At 39.5% G+C, this 23,347-nt stretch overlaps 1 protein-coding gene across 11 annotated transcripts in view; it reads right to left on the reverse strand.

The window, feature by feature from the left end:
- The window catches only part of PALM2AKAP2 (PALM2 and AKAP2 fusion), a 313,924-nt gene that overhangs the window by 56,872 nt on the left and 233,705 nt on the right, over positions 1-23,347 (reverse strand). The window contains exon 1 of one of the 11 annotated variants that reach the window (XM_060762481.2): positions 2,878-3,140. The exons of 9 other annotated variants lie outside the window; for them this stretch is intronic. In XM_060762481.2, coding sequence (XP_060618464.2) covers positions 2,878-2,937 — 60 coding nt within the window. In that variant the 5' untranslated portion in view covers positions 2,938-3,140. Of the gene's footprint in view, positions 1-2,877; positions 3,141-23,347 lie in introns of those variants that run through there. One more of the 11 variants, XM_060762482.2, reaches the window with a different exon arrangement.

Here is a 23,347-nt window from a genome sequence, read left to right on the forward strand (position 1 = left end):
GCAGCCCAATGTCATGCAGGTTTATCAAAGAGCTACGCATAAGTCTTGATGCTGTGCTACAACAGAGGTGCTTCTAAAAAATGATTAACAAACGAACCAAGACAAGGCTAGGTATGCAAAATGATTAAATTCTCACTGGTTCAGCAGACATACCAGTTATGTACACACCATGGAATACATCATGCTTAGTACTGATATACTGGTTCTCTTATAATCAAACTGTTACAAATACATTCCCTATGTAATCTTTACAACTTTATAAACTCTATACTGGAGTGGGCCAAAAGACCAAGGAGCCTTTGAAACTCCCAGCCAGAGAGGTGCTCAGCTTCCCTAAACCACCTTTCCCAGAATTCTGCAGGAGCAAACTGGGTGATCTGGAAACACTGACCTGTGCTTTAGAACTCTAATGTGATATTGTCCCTAATCTCTGGATTATATCTTTATTTCTTCATAACCAAACACTCCCATCTTAAAACTCTATGCATTGACATCCATGCAAACTTTTGTGCCACAAGTGATTGAAGAATGGGGAAAATGTGGACCAAAGGTCATGTTTAGGATCCCAGGCCTCTTTAACACTTTTTCCAAAAAAAAAAAGGGGGGGGAGCAAAATAATCCCCCATGCATCCTGCAATTTTACCACACTTTTGGTACCCCACAGGGGCATTTCATGATTTTTTAAAAGATTGGGATTTGAACTGGAAGTTTGCCTACAGGTGATTCCTTTCTTTTAAAAATCATCTCCGAGTTCTAAATAGATCTTAGAAAATACTACAAAATGAAACCATGGGGGGGGGGGGGGGGTAAATTTCAGGGTCCCATGGCAGGCCAACCCCTGATACTAATTTATTAAAGTTACACATCATTTCCTGCTTACTATGGATCCCAAAATGGCAACCATAACAAAAAACAAATCCAATCATTCTGCTCTTTCTAGGGCAGGAATAGCCAATGTCTGGCCTCTGAAACAGATATACCCACACACCTTTGGACCTTTCCTTCTTGGTCTAATGCCAACTTTGAACTGTCAGCTCTTTCCAATCTACCTGCTCTTGTCCAAACAATATTAAATCAGATTGGGACCCTCATGGGGTTCAGCCAGTATCAGTACCAAATGGTCAACTGCAAAAATTGAATAGCACTACTCAAAACGCAACATCAGGAAAAGCCACTCATTCAAAGGAGACTCTGAAGTAGCACGTTCCAAAGTTTCCACCACCAATATCTCCTGGCAGGTTTCTCTGAGTCACCCAATACCTCCCTGCTCCAGTTTCCTTTCTGCTACAGCTAGTTCCACTCAGACACAGAAAATGACAAAGTAGTATGGAAACCCTTGATCTAAACAAGGGAGAAATGCCTCAATGTGAAATAACAAGCTAAGGGATGCCTCAATATGAAACAGTGATCCCAAACACACCCTCAGTGCTCAGAGCCTGAGTGGACAGGAGAAAGGAGCCCCCTTAGCCAGGGAAACTGTGATCCCATATTTTGTTATTTTTATCCTGTTTTTCTCTCGACAAAGGGTCTAAAGCAGTGGTTCTCAAACTGTGGATCCCCAGGTGTTTTGGTCTACAACTCCCAGAAATTCCAGCCAGTTTACCAGTTGTTAGGATTTCTGTGAGTTGAAGGTCAAAACATCTCAGCACCCACAGGTTGAGAACCACTGGTCTAAGGCAACTTATAGCATGGTTAAAAAAGGATACAAGAAGGCTCAATGAACTTTACTAGGAATGGAATAAATTAACTCAGATCAGATGATCTTAAGTATATGTGTGATTATCATTATCTTTCATTACCATTATCATTCATGATATCCAATTACCCTTTCCCCACACTGAGATTTTCTGGATGGTGAAATGGCACACATGTTTATATGCATGTGGCAATTGATATGTGTTGTGTTAGGGGTGGTGGAGAACATATTATGAATGAATAGTGTTTGCACTTGTATGCCTAGGCACAAATTCTTGGTGTGTGTATGTGTGCACGCAGATTGTCTCTGGCTGCTGTCTTTGAGCTTACCGACTTTTGGCTCTGGCCTCACCCACCCCTGACATGTGGCCACAGACAGATTATCCTCAGAGGAATGTGGTCCTTGTTGGAAGAGCAGGGTGGATTTCCACCCCTGCTGTACCGTGACTAGGAAACAAAATCCTGGATGGATCAACACAAATGAATTGGTGTCCATGTGTGCGGTCACATAGAGAGGCACAAGCTTCATTTATAATAGGTAACGTCACTATGGGAAAGCAAGCAGCTATAAGCCTCACTGTCCCCATATGCACCATGTAACTTTCTCCCATCTAAGTGAAAACATGCTATTTATTCCAACAGAGGAAAAATAAAGCACTTGCTAGCATGGCAAGGGAAAACATTACATTTTCTCCTGACACTAGGTGGGTTTATCTCTTACTCAGCAATGTGCACACATATATATGCTGGCCCTATGTAAACTTTTGATAAAACTTCCTCTCTCAGAAAAATAGGTATTTTGCAAAAGAATATGTATACATAAACAATGAAATAGTGAGACCTGAAAAAAGGCAAAATCTGTAATGCTGCCTATGGAGATCTCAACAACAAACGTATCACCTCTATTCCTTAAAACAAGCAGCTAAACATTTTTTAATAAAAAAATCTTACAATTCCCTAATTTTGTAATTTATTTACTTCCCTACAGTGCATCTTTTTGGAACCCAAAATAAGCAGGATATACAGGCTTTCAAATACAGCTATATCTTCAGTTTAAAATCACATAAATAAAAAGAAATACATAACCAGTGGAAAGAAATAGTTTATTATTACCCAACACATTACTTCTATTACACAGGCATGCATACCATTCAGGAAAAATGAAAAATAAATGTCTCTTACCCTCAAACTTTGTTCCATCGATAGACAGAGTACCTGCCAAGGCGCTGTGTACCTAAACATCTTTGGCAATCTAACAAAGTCTACTTTTTTAAAAAACCTGGTAGAAGGCACACTGAATCTTTCAGCTGGTTGGGTTACGTTTTATTCAGAAGATTCAACATGAGAGAATTGTTAAAGTTATATTCCTCAAGGGTCTCTTGAGCCTGAATTACAAGCTGCAGTAACAACCATTTGCACCCAGGGGAACTGAATAAGTAATTCACTAAGAGGCTTTCTTTCCTGGGAAGAGCTTAGCTCAAACTCAATTAGGAAAAAATAGGATGATAGCCTCTGAAGCTCCCAGTTCACAAAGCCATGGTTTTGACAATGGACAGTACAGATGAATTTGGATGACAAATCACTGGAATGAGCAGCAGCAAATCTCAGGTTCATATGTCCCCCACATGTTCTTTCCCTTTTCAGGAATGTTTTCATTTCCTTTCTTTAAAAAAAAACCCCTAAGCACTCATTGTCATTTTACTCACTCGCCTTTAAAAAGCCCCTACCCTAGGTTAATCTTAGCTTCTGTTTATTTCAGTGGTTCCCAACCTTGTCTTGATTAGCAGGGACCACTTTGACAAGGGACCACTCTCCAACATTAGTACCAAAAAGGTTACAAATTAGTTTTTGGTCAGCTTTAGATTTGGTTTGGTTATTTTGGGTGCTGATTCAGAAAATTGCATTGGATAGACCACATCAGCTGTAGTTGCTGCTACACAACATATGTCACCCAGTAGTCACCATCTGCTCACCCACAGAAAACCATATTTAATAAGGTGTTGACCCTAAGTCTAAAGTTTAGGGAAGTGGCTGGGTAAATGACCTTGGAGGGCTGCATCTGGACCGTGGGTCATAGTTTGGGGACCCCTGATCTAGATTGTAGAACTAAGGCAATTTAACATCACTTTAGCTGTCAAGGCTCAATGCTACAGAATCATGAGGATTGTGGTTTGACAACACATCAGCACTCTTTGGCAGAAAAGGCTAAAGACCTTGTAAAACCACAAAACACATGCTTCCATTGATTCATAACAGTTAAAGTGGTATTAAACTGTGTAGATGTACTCATTTTTATCTACCATGTATCATAAACTATTCGACACTTTTAAAGCTCCCTTGAAATTTTCTTGTACTGTTTACATTTGTATTGGAGCAGTCATAAGCCACTTCTAACTCAACAACAAATGATGGGTTCAGACAGTAGTTTCTGGTTAGCAAAACATGTTTTCTTCAAGTTTCACATCACAATAAGCCAGCTTTCAAAAAGCACATTGGACTGTCATGATACATAAATGCAGTCAATCAGTTCCTTTCAAATGCAAATAAGGAAGAGATAACTATATTCAAAGGCTCCATCACTGAACTACTAAGTACGTTCGAGCACTACCTATGTAAATCTAGTTTGGTTTAAATGTCTTAAGAAGTCTGGTATAGAATAGTGATTAAACCAAGGCAAAAGCACAGTACTTTACTAATCATGGCATAGAGCACTTACTTAATAACATGACACTCCAGCACACAGTCATGCAGTTCATCTTCAGATTCAGCCAAGTATTTCCAAGCAAAACACCAAAATGTTCAGTTCCTTATGTTATGCATTATTTTCTGTCTCCCATCCTCTGCTAAATGTACATAACTGAGTGGGAGAAAAGTGTAACGAACTATGCTGACAAGTCTTCAAACCAGAAATACCACAACAGGTGCATTTGCACAATGAAACGAGCCAGGGATCAGCAGAAATGCTGGCTTGTCAAGAATGAGTAGCATGCGGGCGGATACTGAGCAATCCTTCCCACTTCCACTGAGAACAGCTAAATCAAAACAAAAACAGTAAGTTTGTTTAGAGTCCAGAAAAAACTTTGGATGCTTTTTTTCCGATCCATTGGTAGGAAAAAAGTCAAAGTACTACCATCAGGTGACACAATAAATTTATTATGGTTTGTTCTGCTGCTCTCAATGGAAGCAAGAGTGAATCTACACCATCACAAGCATGTTGCTTGTTCATGCCAAACCAGGTTTGCTGCAGATCCCATCATGCAACTGTACTCAACATTTGTACAAATTTGAAATCCATAATGCAGATGTTCATTTAACCACATTTAAATATTTGCTGCAGAGATTGTGCTTTCTTTGACACGTTTGCCTATCCAGACTCAGCTTAAATAACAATAAGTATGACTACATTTTCCTCCAGAGACATTTTTTTCCATCTGTCTTTTTACAAAGAGCTTTCTAATAAGCACCTCCTCACCCCCATCACAAATATGCTACAGTTTAACAGGGAATACGTGTTTGTATAAGTGCCTTCAAGTCATCTGTTGACATGGCAATCCCATTCATTTCATACGATTTACTTAGGCAAGGAATAATCAGTGGTGGTTTTGCCAGTTCTTTCTCTTTGAAGCACAGCAATACAATTAAATTCCTACTTTGGTGGGTTTAACTTTGATTATTTGAGAATTTGCCATCAATAATAAATGGGAATTTTTCTTCTAGACTATACCATAGCTGCCATTGGAATGAATGAGCACAAAGGCCTTCAAAGCCCTGCTGAAGTGCTTGTGCTCATTTGTTCCAAATGCAAAAAAAGAGCAGCAGAGTTGTTGCTCAGAAATGGGAAAGTGGCCAGCCATCAGCTTTCAAAAGGAGCAAAAAGAAATGCCTTCCCATTTTTAAAACTCATTTAGATGGAAAAAGTGGTGGCAGCCTTGATGCTCGGAGGTGGAGAATCCCACTAGCCATCTCCTTAATCCTTTGGAAGGAGTGAAAACAAGGGCCACAAATTTGGAAGGACCTTGTGCTCATTGGTTCCAAAGATGGAAGCAAGTGACTGGCATTAAATATAAAGAATTGAGCTTTGGAAGGCCTAGAGCAGTGGTTATTAACCTTACTATTGCTTACTATTGTTATCAACCTTACTATAATCCTTAATACAATTCCTCATGTTGTGGGGACCCCCAGCCTGAAAATTATTTTCATTGCTACTTCATAACTGCAATTTGGCTACTGTTATGAATCGTAATGTAAATATCTGATATGCAAGATGTATTTTCATTCACAAAATAAATTGGCACAAATACCCGATACTGGTGGGGTCATAGAGGGATTGATTTTGTCATTTGGGAGTTGTAGTTGCTGGGATTTATAGTTCACCTATAATCAAAAAGCATTCTGAACTCCACCAATGATGGAATCGAACCAAACTTGATATACAGAATTCCCATGACCAACAGAAAACACTGGTTTGGTGGGCATTGACCTTGAGTTTTGGAGTTGTAGTTCACCTACATCCAGAGGGTGCTGTGAACTCAAACAATGATGGATCTGGACCAAACTTGGCACGAATACTCAATATGCCCAAATGTGAATATTGGTGGAGTTTGGGGGAAATAGACACGGACATTTGGGAGCTGTAGTTGCTTGGATTTATAGTTCACCTACAATCAAAGAGCATTCTGAACCTCACCAATGCTAGAATGGAGTCAAACTTCCCACTCAGAACCCCCAATACCAACAGAAAATGCTGTATTGTCAAAGGCTTCCATGGTCGGAATCATAGTAACACAGTATTTTCTTGGTTGTTTTAGGTTTTTCGGGCTCTATGGCCAAGTTCTAGAACATGGCCATACAGCCCAAAAACCTACAACAATCCAGAAAATACTGTTTTCTGATTATCTTTGGTGACCTCTCTGACACCCCCCTCACGACCCTCCCCCCGGGGTCCTGACCCCCAGGTTGAGAAACGCCGGCCTTTTCCCCTCTTTCAGGGGTTAATGTGCCCCTAACCCCCACCAAGGTGGAAGATCATCTATACATACATACTTATATTAAAATAGCCAGGGTCTTTGAAGAGGGTTGTGCCTTTAGAGAATTTCTACGCTAACTGCTCACTTGATAATGCCATGTCACTTATTTTCCTTCAAACAAGAAATTAGACTAGTAACTCTCATACTGGCAGGTATGTTTCAAATATATGCTAAAATATATAAAAATTGAATCCAAAGTTGAATTTCCTCTGACAGAAACAAAGTAATTATAAATAAAGTTTGGAGTATGGGCCTGATCTTCTCTTTTAAATGTTATACAGATCATGACAAAAGGCACATCTGTTTAGATTGTGCACCACCAATTCATGTCTTTCTGATAAAAAGTGGATGTTTAAGCACTAAATGGTGGGAGAAATGAGCCATAACTGTGGATTAAGTTCTTAAATGTCCCTTAGCCATTCCCATCAGCAGCTATTCAAGCATCTGCTATGCATGGTATGGAAACAAGAATCTGAAATACTTCCCATCTCTGTGGTTCACCCAAGAGAACATGCAGCTGTTATGACCTCTTGACTCATCCTCATCCTTTTAAGGCAAAGGACAGAAACTGGTTCTATTTACATGTCACACACACAAGTAAATACTTCAGGAACAAAATAGGAGTAGGCTAAAGCCTAATTGCTGGCAGGTAATCACTGAACTAGCCACTTGGAGGAAGTTTCACTCATAATGGCAAACAAGTTTCATGTCACACAACAAACCCTTGAAAACAAGGTAACCTGTATCTAAGGGTCCTTCCACACAGCCCAATATCCCAGAATATCAAGGCATGAGATCCCACATTATCTGAGTGTCGACTCAGGGCCCTTCCACACAGACCTATATCCCAGAATATCAAGGCAGAAAATCCCACAATATCTTTTTTGAACTGGGTCATCTGAGTCCACTCTCAGATAATGTGGGATTTTCTGCCTGGTTTGTACTGAGCAATATATATTATAGTCACTGTAAGATATCAATATGCAAAGGGATCTTGTAGCACCATAGTGACTAAATGGAGAGAATGATGTTGATTGCATAAGATTTCACAAACTAGGGATCCATGTACACCTGTAGAATTAATGTAGCTTGATGCCACTTTAACTGCCAGGGCTCAATGCTATGGATTCATGGGTGTCTTTAGCTTTCCCTGCCAAATAGCATAGGTGGCTCATCAAACTGCAACTCCTAGGATACCATAGCACTGAGCCATGACAGTGAAAGTGTTTTCAACTGCAATAATTCCATAATGTCGAAACTGACTTTCTAGGACTGCTATTTGGTTTATCTGGTTTTCTTGTGAACAAGCAGCAGTTTGTCCAATTAGTTGCTTTTGCTTTGTTTCTCTTTTTACATGAATTTTACAAGCCATTACCATAGCACAATCCAAACTTAGGCTTTGGAGATAGCAAAATAAGAAGTTAATGCTGCCTGATTAGTTTTACCCATCTGTATAATGGGAGGAGTTAGTAGGCTAGGGAACTAGTGTATTATTCATTCACTGTAATCTCAGGGATGGGGTTGTTCTCCAGAGCTAAATGGCCATGTCATATCACTGTCACTACTATGTATCACTTTGGTCAGCCTTCAGGATGGCTTTGCAGAGGCTGAGCCTTGGAAGTCATGGAAGTTGTCAACCAATCAATAATACGTTGTCCACAGGGCAAAATACACTGTCCCATGCAAATTCTGATGCCTCAAATGTTATACCTGTTTCTGAGTATATTTGACCTGCTGTTTCAAAAAAAAAAAAAACCCAACCCCATTTATTTATTTATTTATTTACAGTACTTATATTCCACCCTTCTTACCCCGAAGGGAACTCACAGTGGATCACAGAACACCTATATGGCCAACATTAAATGCCGATTATACAATGACAAGACAGACAACAGATAGAGGTATATATAGGGTTTTTCTCATCATTTTGCATCTTTGGAGGCTGTGCTCAGTTCCAGACATGGGGTGTGGGTGGTGCTGTCGCTCCATCTCCTTGTTGAAGAACTTCCTTTGTTCGTAAACTTTCCTCTGAAACACCGTGCCTAAAATACCTCCCTGCTTAATGTGGTTCCTCTTCATCTACTCACATGGCTGTTTTTGATCCACTAGGTGGCCGGTTGAGCTGGGCTGAATGTCAGGAGCTCACCCCGACCTGGCTTCAAACAGTCAATCTTTCGGTTGGCAAGATTTATTGCAGCTGCAGCTGGTGATTAACTTGCTGTGCTAAAGCCGGCCCAAAATGGTACCAGATTTTCCCTATGAGCTGTAGTTTGTGTGATATAGAACATATGCCATATATCAGTCACCATCTGCTCACCAGAAGAAATTATGATAAGCATATCTAAGAAATGAGAGCTGATGCAGTCTATCCATGCAATTTTCTGAATCAGTATCCAAATACTTTCAAGAACAGGCCTAAAAAACAGTTGTTGTTGTACTGTGTTTCTCAACCCCTGTGCTGAACCAAACCATTTGAATGAATTATTATATGACTCAATGGCCAGATAATAGATTTCTGTCCTATTTGAGAATAATGTATTTGAAACTAAAGTGCACAATAATAAGTACTTGCTACATGTGAAAGCCTATTTTATTCTCCCCCCTGAAAGCCATTAACTATTATGAGATGGTTATCCTGATTAGACACTTTATACAAAGCACTGGGTAAAACCTTGGGTAAAAAGTTTCCAAAAATGCCTTTGAAGAATAAGGGTGGACTCATAGCATCCAGCAGCCAAAATGTCATTTAGCATGAATATATAAGAAGCACAAGTATATCTTGTGCTTCTGCTGCTTTAGATCATTTTGAATCTGTTGTGTGATATGCCTGAAGGCAAGTCCTATTTTTAAGGGGAATATCAGCACAACTGCTTCTTCATGTGTTTCTCTATGTATGCTTGTAAAGAGTCAAAAGACTCTTTAATAGCTAAATCCGAACAGAATCACATACCTCTGAGGTGAACACATAGACTTGGCAATAAAACGTATTTGCCCTCTCTTGCAAAACTCTACACTCTTCTTATGAAATGTTAGACATTTTACAACTGACTAGAGGTGTTGAAATAATTTTTGTGTTCCATTCAACACAGAAAAATCAGCATTTGTTAACAAGAGCAATCGACTTATTTGGATCCTGCAATATCAACTCACCTTGTATAAGCTAGAGCAGGACTAAACTTCCAATGTATAAAGTTATACCATCAGGGATATTTAGCCGAACAGGAGAATCCATGATACCAAAGGTAACGTATTTATGGAATAGAAAACTCCCTTTCTCCTGAATTGGCCAGCTGAATTAACCATGAAGCTCAAAACAAGACTTTTGGTGTGAGAGAATCTCCAGTTTATTGAAGTAGTGACAAAGCTACTTCCAGCCATCAGAAGATGAATACCCCATTTTGTCAGAAAACGTTTATATCTAAATCTGGTTTTAATCTTGTAATTATTTGATCTCATCTTAACTTTTGCATCTTGAGGATTTTTAACAATATGCTTTTCAATTTGTTGTAAGCTACTTTGATCCCCAAATTGTGAAAAAGGCAGGATAGAAATAACAGATGCATCAATAGCATTAGTACATGGGAAATATAGTACACAATCATTAGAAAATAGTCCGACTGTACCTATACAGGATGTAAATTTGAGAAGCACAGAAATAGATATCCTCTCTTTGTGTGATACTCTTTAGCAATCAATTTCTAGAAAATGGGTCATGAAAGTTTTTGTCATAAGCAGCATTCACTTTTTTTTGCTTGTATCTAAACTTATTACTGTAAACCAGTGGTTCCCAACCTTTGTTTGACCAGGGACCACTTTGACCAGAGACCACATTCCAACATTAGTACCCAAAGGGTTACAAATTAGTTTTTGGTCAATTTTAGATTCAGTTTGTTTATTTGGGGTGCTGATTTAAAAAACTGCATTGGATAGACCACATCAGCTTTAGTTTCTGGTACAGAACATATACCAACCAGAAGTCACCATCTGCTCACCCACAAAAAACCATATTTAAGAAGCCTCGGCACTATAAGAGTGCTATAAGAGGGTTTTCGAGACCAGTAGCTCTTTTTGCAACAGTGTAGTAATGGTGAGGCCAAAGACCATATTTTAGTTCTTGCGGACCACTGGTAGTCCATGGACCACAGGTTGAGAACCACTGCTGTAAACAAATCATGGTAGCCAGCAGCAAACCACCATTAGAAATCATGGTTTATTGTTGAATTATGAATTTTAGTCTGTTTAAATTATAGCTTGGTGCTGCATTTAAGCCCATAACTGCAAATTGTTTTTATTATAAACTAATAAAACTTTGTTTATATCCCAACCTAGCCCCTCTTTGGACTCTGGGCATTTACAACAAGCAGCGGCAAACTCAATGCCATAAAGTGCTATCAAAACTGAAAGAAGCAAAGCCACACAAATTTAAAAAAATCCTCCATCCACATCAAAGTGATAATAAAGGCATTATCACAAATTACACAATGACATAGCAGAATAAACATTAAGGGGACAACATTTAGAATTAAGATGAATATGTATAAATTTAAAAGTCAATATAGCCGAAGTAACAAGCCATTTCTGTTCCATAATGTCTGTGCTAGATATTCAATGCATCCTCTTCTATACTCCTTCTATGCATTTTTGGCTTCTTTTTCTTGTTGCTTGCCCTGAAACAACAAACAACAACTATGGATTCTCCCTGGCTTCCTTCACTCACTCTGAAATAACAAATGACAAAAGAAGAAGAAACAGAAAACAGAAAAATAAATTGTGCTTTAATCCTGTCATCTCTGGGACAATCATATCTTATTCAGTGTCTTACTTGGTTTTTTGGAAATATAATTTTGGTATTAAATATGGGAATCTGATGAGCACCAGCATACTAGATAGCTTAATGGTATAATGTTAGAAAATGATGACAATTTCGCTATCTTGGCAGTCACCTCTCCACAAAAGTCAATATTGACACTGAAATACAACACTGCCTGAGCTCTGCGAGTGCAGCATTTTTCCAAATGAAGCAGAGAGTGTTTGAAGATCAGGACATCCATAGGGAGACCAAGGTGCTTGTTTATAAAGCTACGGTCTTCCCAAACCTACTATATGCTTATGAAACGTGGACTGTCTACTGAACTCCTGGAATGATTCCATCAGTATTGCCTCCAAAAAATCCTGCAAATCCCTTGGGAATATAGGCAGACAAATGTCAGCGTGGTGGAAGAAGCAAAACCCCCCCGCATTGAAGCAATGCTCCTACACCATCAACTCTGCTGGACTGGCTAAGTTGTCCAAATGTCTGATCACCATCTCCCAAAGCAGTTACTATACTCCCAACTCAAGAACGGCAAACAAAATGTTGGTGGACAGGAAAAGAGATTTAAAGATGAGCTTAAAGCCAACCTTAAAAACTGTGGCATAGACATCGAGAACTGGGAAGCTCTGGCCCTTGAGTGCTCTAACTGGAGGTCATATGTGACCAGCAGTGCTGTGGGATCTGAAGAGGCACGAATGGAGGACGAAAGGGAGAAATGTGCCAAGAGGAAGGCATGTCAAGCCAACCCTGACTGGGACTGCCTTCCACCTGGAAAACAATGTCCTCACTGTGGAAGAACATGTGGATCAAGAATAAGGCTCCACAGTCACCTACGTATCCTCTGCCAAGACACTACACTTGGAAGGCCATCATACTCGGACAATGAGGGATTGCCTAAGTAAGTAAGTAAGTAAGTAAGTAACTAGATAGCACCCATTGAAGAAACTACTAATACATCCATTCAGGTTACATTATTTTATATGGGCCTCATCCATCAATATGTCAAATTATTTTTTGTTTAACTCTCCCACACCTTCCTTAAATACAACTTGGGGAGTGGGAGGCAGACATAAACATTCCTATCTCTCTTTTCTATTACACCAAATGAAATGCGGTACATAAATAAAAATACAATGAAATATTACCAAAGAGACCATGTAAACCTCCCCGAGTTCCTTCGGGGAGATGGAGTCGGGATAAAAAAATAAAGTTATTTTTATTATTATTAATATTAATATTATTCAAATTAAATGAAAATTTAATCTAAATTATAACTCCTAGAACCACCTAATCAGAAAAGGAGATAAAAATCATAGTCCAAAAAATTAACGTTTCAGAACTATTTAGAACTGTTGGAACACATATGACAAGTTTTCAGTCTAGTTAAGGTGCGGAGGGAAGGGAAGGGAAATTTGTCCCAAACACTTTGCAACAGCTGTGTGCAAGGGTAACACTTCCAACTACATTTCTTTGAAGGAATGTATGAAGTCATAAAGAACAAGATCTTATCAACAACTGGCTATTTCACTAAGGCAGAGCCTTTCCCTTTCCACTTCCTGCCTTGAACTACAAACAAATTGTGTTAAAAAGAAAATGCATGCTTTCATAATTTATCATTTACATAACAAGTTGTTTTAAGTGCAGTCCTTAAATACTGACAAGCTTATCTCTAAAGCAATCTTTTAATTAGAAAACAGGATGCAAATTGGCTTGATATTTCAACTCAACTATGTGAAACTTATGCAATTCAACAGTGCACTGATATGTCCACCAGGCTTTTAGCTAGTGCCTAACCATCTTTCTGAAAATGGGTGGATTCACAAAAAATACCCTTTATACAATAGATGGAAGATTAATTTTACTAAGTATGTTTTTGCAAACCTGCCTAGCCAAGAAACCCCCCTCTCCCAAGTTCAACATTGGTCATCATCATCATCTCTCTTCCTCCCCCTCTCTCTTGCTCTATCTATCTATCTATCTATCTATCTATCTATCTATCTATCTATCTATCTATCTATCTATGCTCTGTTAATTTTGAGTGACATCATAACTCAAAATCCACTGGAGCAATTGCCACTAAATCTGGCCACAAGACACCTACTAACCCAAGGAGTGACTATCACTCACAAAAAAAAAATTGTCATTTGGGAGTTGTAGTTGCTGGGATTTATAATTAATTTACAACCAAGGAGCATTCTGAACTCCACCAATGATGGAATTGAACCAAACTTGGCACACAGGACTCCCATGACTGACAGAAAACGCCTACATCCAGAGAGAACTGTGGAGTCAAACAATGAAGGATCTAGACCAAACTTGGCACAAATACCCCATATGCCCAAATATGTACACAGATGGAGTTTGGGAAAAATAGACCTTGACATTTGGTAGTTGTAGTTACTCGGATGTATAGTTCACCTACAATCAAAGAGCACTCTGAACCCCAATGACAGAATTGGACCAAACTTCCCACACAGAACCCCCATGACCAAGAGTAAATACTGTGTTTTCTGGTGGTCTTTGGCACCCCTTCTAACACACCCTCGCGACCCCCCCCCCGGGGTCCTGATCCTCAGGTTAGGAAATGCTGCCCTAAGGCCATCCAGTCCAACTCCCTTCACCAGGGCAAGAAAACATAATCAAAGTGCTCCTATCAAAGAGCCATCCAGCCATAGATATAGATATGAATCACACACACACACACATGTATATGACAAATATAGTACCACAGATTTGAAAGGGACCCCTAAAGAAGGAGAATTATATGTTGCATGTTCCAGAGTAGGCAAACCAGATAATCCCTACATCAACACTGACAAACAACAAAAAATGCTGTTTACACACAAGCATAATGAAGATAAATATATTAGAAACCAACACTTTCTCATTACTTTATTTTCCAGATCATCAGACTGGGCTAGAGCAATGTGTGGCAGGGGATGGCTAGTTCTATATAATACTTTACACTTTCTGCCATGGTTTACATTCTTTGTCTATTCCAGTGTAGAAAGTACAGGGAGCTCTTGATATCCATGGGGAATTTGCTCCAGGACCCCTAAGTGGATACTCAAAGGCACATGCTCAAGTCCTTAGCATAAGGTAACAGCAGAGACAGCTGTAAACTTCAGCCACCAGGCACTCTACCTTCTTTGAGGTCCTCATCTCATAGGCGCACACCAGCCACCTGTTTATGCCTTGCAAAAGAACCTTGCTACCTGCAGAAGTGAACAATGGGCAGCCTGCCCATTACCAAGGAGCCATATGCACACATTTGAATCTGAGGATTGTAAGCCACCGATGCAGTGGGTCCATTATATTTCTGTTCACAAGACCAGCATCATACAATGATGATATGTTCCAAGAACCCCTGGGAATACTAGAAACTGCCAAATATAATAGTGAACCCTATATTTTGATTATACTTGGGCCAGAAACATTTTATTTTATTTATTTATTTGGAAGATTTCTATACCGGCCTTCTCACCTCAACCGAGGGACTCATATCATAGAATAGCATCGGAAAACCCATATATGCCTACAATCCCTTCTGAGGGAGATTTTTTTTTAGTATAGGTTAGTGATATCATGGATATTGAGTCTGTGGATAAGGGGGGTTGTACTGTATATATGTACATATTCATCCAGCTGCACAGGTTTTGTGTGGACATTGTACAGATGTTTGAACACTGTGAATATTACAAACACAGAGACAGATTCTGCAGCATGCTTGTTTTAGTCAGGTTAGACAGAGCTAGATGAAAGTGTGTCGTATGCAGTTAGGTATGTGTGTATGGACATACACATTAGTGCATGTGTTTGAACATGTTAAAATACACTACATTAAAAAACAACAACTGGAGAGATTGTTGGATTACAGGTTCAAAATTTTAAAGAAACAATGTCAGACTTCTGCTCAGACCAGTGGTACTCAACCTGTGGATCCCCATATGTTTTGGCCCTCAACTCCCAGAAATCCTAACAGTTGATAAACTGGCTGAGATTTCTGGGAGTTGTAGGTCAAAACAACTGGGGACCACAGGTTGAGTACTACTGGCTCAGATAGTCTTGATGGGACTGTCTGTTTACTAATGGAACTGTATCTGTCAAATTTGTACTTTCAAAATATTTGTTCAATGTTGTATCATTTCAATAGGACAATCTAGCAATAGTTCGTGAAAACTAGTTTTAATGCAGTGAAAAATGCAAATAATTCTAAAACTCAGAAGTTCAATAGACAAAAAATACTCTTATCATAATAAAGCAGCAGTGCCTTATTCACTTACGGCAGTATTTTATATATATGCACTAATTTTGTAATAATGTATTATCAGCTCCCAAACTGCCCCAGCCACATATGACTAATTCATATCAAATACACCCCAGTAGAATGCCAACATCATGCTTATGATGTGTTCTGCAGCTTGATTGATAGATCATTTTTCAATTCAGTATCTCTACAGTGTGCACTCCCTTTGTCAAAGTGTGCCAGTTCCCACAGGAAATGAACAATTTGGGCAGATGGAAATAAGAAAAGTAGTTTCTGTAACAGGTGACTGCAGAAGTAGATAGGATACTGTTTAAAAAAATTCATCATCTTGCACTGTAGAAATCTATATCTACCATGCTGAATTTTATAAATTATGTACAGGAATCTGCATGCTCACTTAGCCTAATTACTTTTTCTAATAATTAGAAGGGTAGTGAGCACTAGGCCTGCGTATTGCACAAGAGATTTATTCAGGGACCTTTCACATACCACCATTTTTGCATATAATGGGCAAAACACTATTTTTCTTACCCAAAATGAATGATGTAGCCATCATTTCAATCAAAACCTTTCAATACTGACATTCTCATCGAATCATAAGAGTTGGAAGAAAATAGAAGCACCATCTAGTCCAACTCCCTGCCATGCATGAAAAGCACCCTCTACTGACTACCATCCAGCCTTTGCTTAAAAGCCTCCAAAGGAGGAGCTTCCATCACATTCCGAAGCAGAGAGTCCCACTGTTGAACTGATCTTATAGTCAGGAGGTTCTTTCCAATGTTCAGGTGGAATCTCTTTTCCTGTAATTTGAACCCATTGCTCTGAATCCTAGTCTCCAGGGCAGCAGAAAACAAGCCTGCTCCCTCTTCCTTACAATATCCTCTTAAATATTTTATTTATTTATTTATTTATTTATCATTTAAACTTATATGCCGCCACTCCCCTGGGGCTCGGAGCGGCTTACAAGAATAGCTAAAATCTAACAAAGTTTAAAAGCAATTTAAAACAGTTTAAAAACAACAGTATCAAACATTAAAAGCCTGTCGAAACAGGTATGTCTTACACGCCCTGTGGAAAGCTGGTAAGTCCCGCAGGGCATGAACTTCAGGTGGCAGAGCATTCCAGACTGATGGCGCCACTGCTGTGAAGGCTCTGCGTCTGGTTGCCGTTAGACGCAAGGTCTTGACACTGGGGACTTCCAATAGATCTTGGTCCTCAGAACGGAGGGATCTCTGGGGTTGGTAGGGGGTGAGACGATTCCTCAGATACATTGGCCCCAGACCATGCAAGGCCTTAAAGGTGAGTACCATCACTTTGAAAGTGATCCGGTGCTCAATTGGTTACCAATGCAGCTGTAGTAAGATTGGTGTTATGTGGCATCTCATGGGAATTCCCGCAAGAAGCCGAGCAACTGCGTTTTGTACCAACTTGAGCTTCCGAATCACCGACAGAGGGAGGCCAATGTAGAGGGCGTTACAGTAGTCCAGTCTTGAGATGACCGTGGCCTGGATCACCGTAGCTAGGTCGTCCCTGGACAGGTAGGGGGCCAGCCGTCTAGCCTGCCGCAGGTGAAAAAAGGCGGTTCTGCTCACGGCGGAGACCTGGGCCTCCATTGTCAGCAGAGGGTCCAAAAGGACTCCCAGACTCTTTACCAATGATGACGGGCATAACGCCTCACCATCCAGGGTGGGCAGATGGATGTCCCCACTGCCCGGTCCACCCAGCCATAGGATCTCCGTCTTTGCTGGATTCACCCTTAACCTGCTGGCACGCAGCCATCCAGTAAAGGCCTCGAGGCACTGATGGAAACAATCGGGTACAGAGTCCGGTCGGCCTTCCATCTTCAGCACCAGCTGAGTGTCATCGGCATACTGATAACACTCAAGCCCAAAACCCCAAACCAGCTGAGCAAGTGGTCGCATATAGATGTTAAACAACAGAGGGGAGAGAATGGCCCCCTGAGGATATCTATCATGTCTCCTCTCAACCTTCTCTTCTGTAGGCAAAACCTACTCGGCTCTTTAAGATACTCCTCACAGGGCTTAACTGCCAGATCTTTGATCATTTGAGTCACCCTCCTCTGGACACCTTCCAGCTTGTCAATATCCCTCTTGAATTGTGGCAGCTGGAATTGATGTAAACATATCATCAGAAGAGGAAACTTTATCAGAAGGAGGGTCATCAGAGGGTGTTCCTGGGATGTAGCACCAGGACAATATTGATAGTTTGTCTATGTTAGAAACAGGTGTTGTCAATGAGAGAATGTTGATGTCAAAAGCAGATTATGTTGATGGTTGCCACTGCCAAGACCTTTTGGAAGAACATTACAATGGGAAGTGGTTGCCTCTTTCTTTTTTACTCATCAAAGCATTGTGGCACAGGTTAAAATCCTAAGGTGATAATACAGGTGATTTTAATGCTGCATTCCATCTAAAGATAATACCATAATTTTACCCTTTAATGTCTGTGCAATTTGAAACACTTTTGCAAACTTTTTAATGTCCACACAGCAAGTTTGTCTTCTATTTTTCTTCTCTCCCTCTTAACAAGTTCTTGCAATTCCTAATTGATTAACACTTGTGGCTATCGATATACTCCTTCACTTCCACATCCAGAATGTTAACAAGCCTTTCTCCACCAAGTTTGTCTTATTGATTCAACTATTCTCCTAATTTCTCCATCAATCCCAAGTGGTGCAGGGGTGCATGTAAATCCTCTATAACATCACTCAATAAGTTCTTCCAGCAAGCAGTGATAGATTCTGGTTTTAATTCATCCATTGCTGCTGTTATTGTGTTGGCAATTGTGAAATGTTCCTAGGACTGCATTATGTCTACATTAGGACCTGCATCAATTGCTGCAACACTGCACACAAAAATTGTTGTACGTTTTTGGGCTGTATGGCCATGTTCTAGAACATGACCATACAGCCATAAAAACCTACAACAATCCAGTGATTCCAACCATGAAAGCCTTTGACAATACAATGCACAGAAATACCATGTCAATGTATGACTACTTGACAACTGGTCATGGGTTTGAAACAGTGTGATGATTCTATGTTTGTTGGAATGATTTTTGGGGGGGGGGGGGGGGGGGAGGGATCTATGAACTAGGACTTTTAAATGATCTTATGTTGCATAGTTTGTCAATTGTAAAATCCCTTGTATTAATTATTCTATAATGTCATGTGGTTATTTGTTTTATAACTCATCCAAAGAGTTTGTCTTCTGTGGCTATATGGTGATAGAAAGAAAATAAATGTGTGCAGCATGTGTGGGTGGGGAGAGCCTTGTTGATTTCATTAGCTGCTGCCCCCAAAGAATGAGAACCCCTTTCAGCCTTTTTCTTTGAGCTGAAGACTTATGTTCTTGCCAAGAAAAAAACAGGGCTGAATAAGTCACTACATAAAGCTGAAGTACACAAGACTCTAGAATAATAGAGTTAGAGTCCATCCCCCTGCCAAGAAGCAGGAAAATTGCATTCAAAGCACCCCGACAGATGGCCATCCAGCCTCTATTTAAAAGCCTCTGTAGAAGGAGCCTCCACCATACTTCGGGGTAGAGAGTTCTACTGCTGAACAGATCTCACAGTCAGTGAGCAACAAGTTGTGTTTCTCATTAAATAAAAAAAAACAAGACTTCTTCTATATTCTCAACAGTTCTGTACAAATAGAGAGGATTTCTTAAGGATACACCCATGCAGAAAGGTATAAAGGACTCACCTCTATTAACATTTCCCTTCTATACCCAATTAATGAGGAAAATGGTTGCGTTCAGCCCTATTATTAAGGAGAAATCTATGAATATCAGGGAGCAGATTGGCAGAAACTGCTATGCAATCTATTGTGTTAGCTCCCCTGATGGAGACATAAGTGTAGGCACACAAAGTTCTGCCATGCTGGGTTCCATTAAGTTTGGTGCAGGAAGAGGACCTCTAGAAAACTCAGACCTGCTTGGCTGATGGTTGCAGTTTGGAACACCTTATCAACAGCTGCAATTTGACAGTCTCATCCAAAATTACCACAGTGGGTTCTTAGTATCCACTGGGGTTTGGTTCCAGGGAAGACACAAATGGATACCAAAATCTGTGGATGTTTGTGTCCCGTTATTTACAATGGTATAGTAAAATGGTATCCCTTATATACAATGGCGAATCAAGGTTTGCTTTCTGAATTTTGTAAAAAGGTATTTTCAAGCCATAGATGGGTTGAATCCATGGCTGCAGATTCTGTGGATACAGCAGGCCAACTGAATGTTTCACTTTTCTTAAACTATTCTTGATTTTAACTTCAAAATCTCAGCACAACAGGACCCTTATGGGACGATATGAGTGACACTCCTGGAAGGCAAGGGTTTCAAATAACTATTCCAAATGCTATTGGGATGTACATTTTTAAAATGCTGGGTGGAAAACAGACATTTATACAAACAAGACAACCAAAATGCATGCTCTTAATGAGCAAGGCATGTATACATTGCAAAGAAGAACTAGATATGTTTTGAATACTGAATTGCATACCAACTGATGTAAACATTGTAAGGCTGACCCATCCATGGCTTCTTGTACACTTTGACAGACTCATATACTGCTATATAGGTGGATCTATGAAACTCCAAGTGGTTTAAGAAGTTAATATTTAAAATTCAAATCCTTTTCAAACAAGCATGATGGAATATAGTGTATTTTATCCACCAGCTATGTGGAAATAACATAGCATCCTTAATCACATGTGAAAGAAGCAGCTGGAACCATTTTGCATTGAAGATGCACTAAAATCTAAGTTATGAATATAATTTCCCATATTCCAAATTGTTGCTTGGGTCATTTCCTACCCTGATCCTGCTAAAACATATGAAACCCAATAAGCTTGCAATTATATTATATGTCATCAAGTGTAATCGCAGAAATAGTACTTTTTGGCAACCAAATCAAAATGTATTAATAACAGATTTTCTTTTTTAAAAGTCTAACAAAATTATAGTTGGCAACTTTACTTTTTTCAGATAACAAGAATACAGTTCTAGATGGAATTCTGTTAATTCTTATTTTAATTTCCCCATTTTAAATTCTGAAAACAACATATTAATCTCAAAAGGAGACCACTAGGATATTTCAGAGCTATGGTTCTCTCTCAGGACAGCAAGAACAGCAACTGTACTCCAACTGCAAATAAACAACATGAGATAAATGCAAGGAAGTGTCTAATTCATCTTCGGCGCACTCCTCCAAGACAGAGTGACACCATTTCTTGCCCTCTATCTGTCTTTCAAGCACAAAGAACTCAGCCCTAATGAATGAATGATTAAGCATCAGCTTGTGCTACTGTATGCCCTGGATAGAGTTACCAGAGTTTCTCTACTGAGCCAAATTCCTTGAGCTCACTTTCTTGGCACTAGAGAATAGTTTGTGTATGTGAAGGGTTTGATTATTCAATTTGCCTACTATGCAGAAAATCCCAAATAATTAATACACTAGCCACAGATGAGTTAATGGGGGTAAAACCTACTTCTCTGACTTTACAGTTACAGGAATGTTGACCTATAGTAATACAGTTTCCCTGCAATATCAGGGGATCATATATTACACACATAGGGAGATGTGCAATTCTGTTTATGGATTCATTTATATCTGTGCTGCTTGAAGTGGACTGTGACAGTCCTCGTGCCAGTGGTTGCCGGATTTTGGCAATTTCCCAGGGAAGGAAGAAATAATTGTACCCAATGGCACACATTTTGTGCCAGACACTGGCAGAGTGGTGATAAGAAAATAATTGACACTCTCCCATATCAGATAGCTTGAGAAGCACTGCTCTATCTTAAGACATATTATGGATAGTGAAAATCACAAAGAAAACAAGGTTCCAGGTGCTGGCATAGTCAAATGTAGTCCAAGTAAAATTACCAAGACAAGCAGCAGAAACTATGAATATCTGGCTAAACTTCAAATAACTCCCTTAGAGCAGTACTTATTAAATGTTTACACAGACAGTGCATTGATTCAGTAGGATCTTATGGTAAGATAGTGGTTTTCAACTTGGGGTCCCCAGATGTTTTTGACCTTCAACTCCCAGAAATTCCAACAGCTGGTAAACTGGCTGGGATTTCTGGGAGTTGTAGGCCAAAAACATCTGGGGACCCCAGGTTGAGAACCACTGTGGTAAGGCTTCACCAAGCCTGTAACACAGTGGTTCTCATCCTGTAGGTCCCCAGATGTTTTGGCCTTCAACTCTCAGAAATCCAAACAACTGGTAAACTGGCTGGGATTTCTGGGAATTTTTAAATTTATTTATGACGTTTATATGCCGCCCTTCTCACCCGGGGGGGGGGGGGGGACGACGACTCAGAGTGACTTACAAGATGTGTGTGTGTGTGTATACACACACACACACACAATATATTATTAGCATAGCACAATATTAGTATTATATATTACTATATTGTACTATACCATTATATTGTAATATTATTAGTAATATTACATGCAATATAAAATATATAATTATATATTTTTATTATTAGTAGTATTATATTATTATTAGTAGTATATTATTAGTAGTAGTAGTATTATATTGTATTACATTATAATGTTATAAATATTATATGTATGTAATTGTAATATTATATGTATATAATTGTAATTTGGAATTGTAGGCCAAAACATCTGGGAACCCACAGGTTGAGAGCCACTGCATAACATTTCAGCCTATGGGCTAGGATATTACACAGCTGATTAGAAAAAAGAGGAGAGAAGACATCATGGAAGTGAAATTCTAGGACAAAAGAAACAAAAACTCCAACCTAATTAAAATGCAAAAATATTTTTAAAAAGTAAATTCAACCTGAATGTTTTTGGTAATTAATAGAATCATCGTATAATAGAGTTGGCTAACTAGTCCAATCCCCTGTAGGAAAAGCACAATCAAAATACTCCTGACAGTAAACTGTGTACGTAGTTCCCTGAATCAAGGATAGTATGTGACCAACAGAAATGTATTAAAGACACTAGAGTGTAACTTGTTAGCTCTCTTCTCTGGGAGGTCATGTCCTTAAGGTAAAGTGAAAGCATACCCTTGAACAGGCTCCCACTAACCTATTACCCACTAAAGAGGGAGTCGGTATATTTAAATTATGGCTCCAGGAACTGCAACCATACAACTCTTCATTGTTTCTGCTTCACCAGCAACTTCAATTAGGATTGACAACAGCTGCTGCTCCAGCCAAAGATTGTGACTTAAGATAAGGGCTATTTTCATGGATGGGAGCATTAGAGGCATTAACAGCAGCCTGGGGATCCAGTAATGGAATAATACCCTTAACAGCTTCATAGCTTGGCTGGCATTCGTTACATCATTTATTATGTGTGCCTGTTTTTCTGTACTAGCTGGAGCCTGGGCATCAGAGCAACAGATCCGTTAGGGTCATTCCGGCCATGTGGCAATTGCATCAAGGCCTTTCTTAATGGGACTGGTCCAGGTCACACACAGGGGTCCACTCATTTATAAAAACTTAATTTGAACATGGTCTGCACCCAGACACTTGAAAA

This window comes from Anolis sagrei, chromosome 2, assembly GCF_037176765.1.
Source record: "Anolis sagrei isolate rAnoSag1 chromosome 2, rAnoSag1.mat, whole genome shotgun sequence".
NCBI classification, from domain to species: domain Eukaryota; kingdom Metazoa; phylum Chordata; class Lepidosauria; order Squamata; family Dactyloidae; genus Anolis; species Anolis sagrei.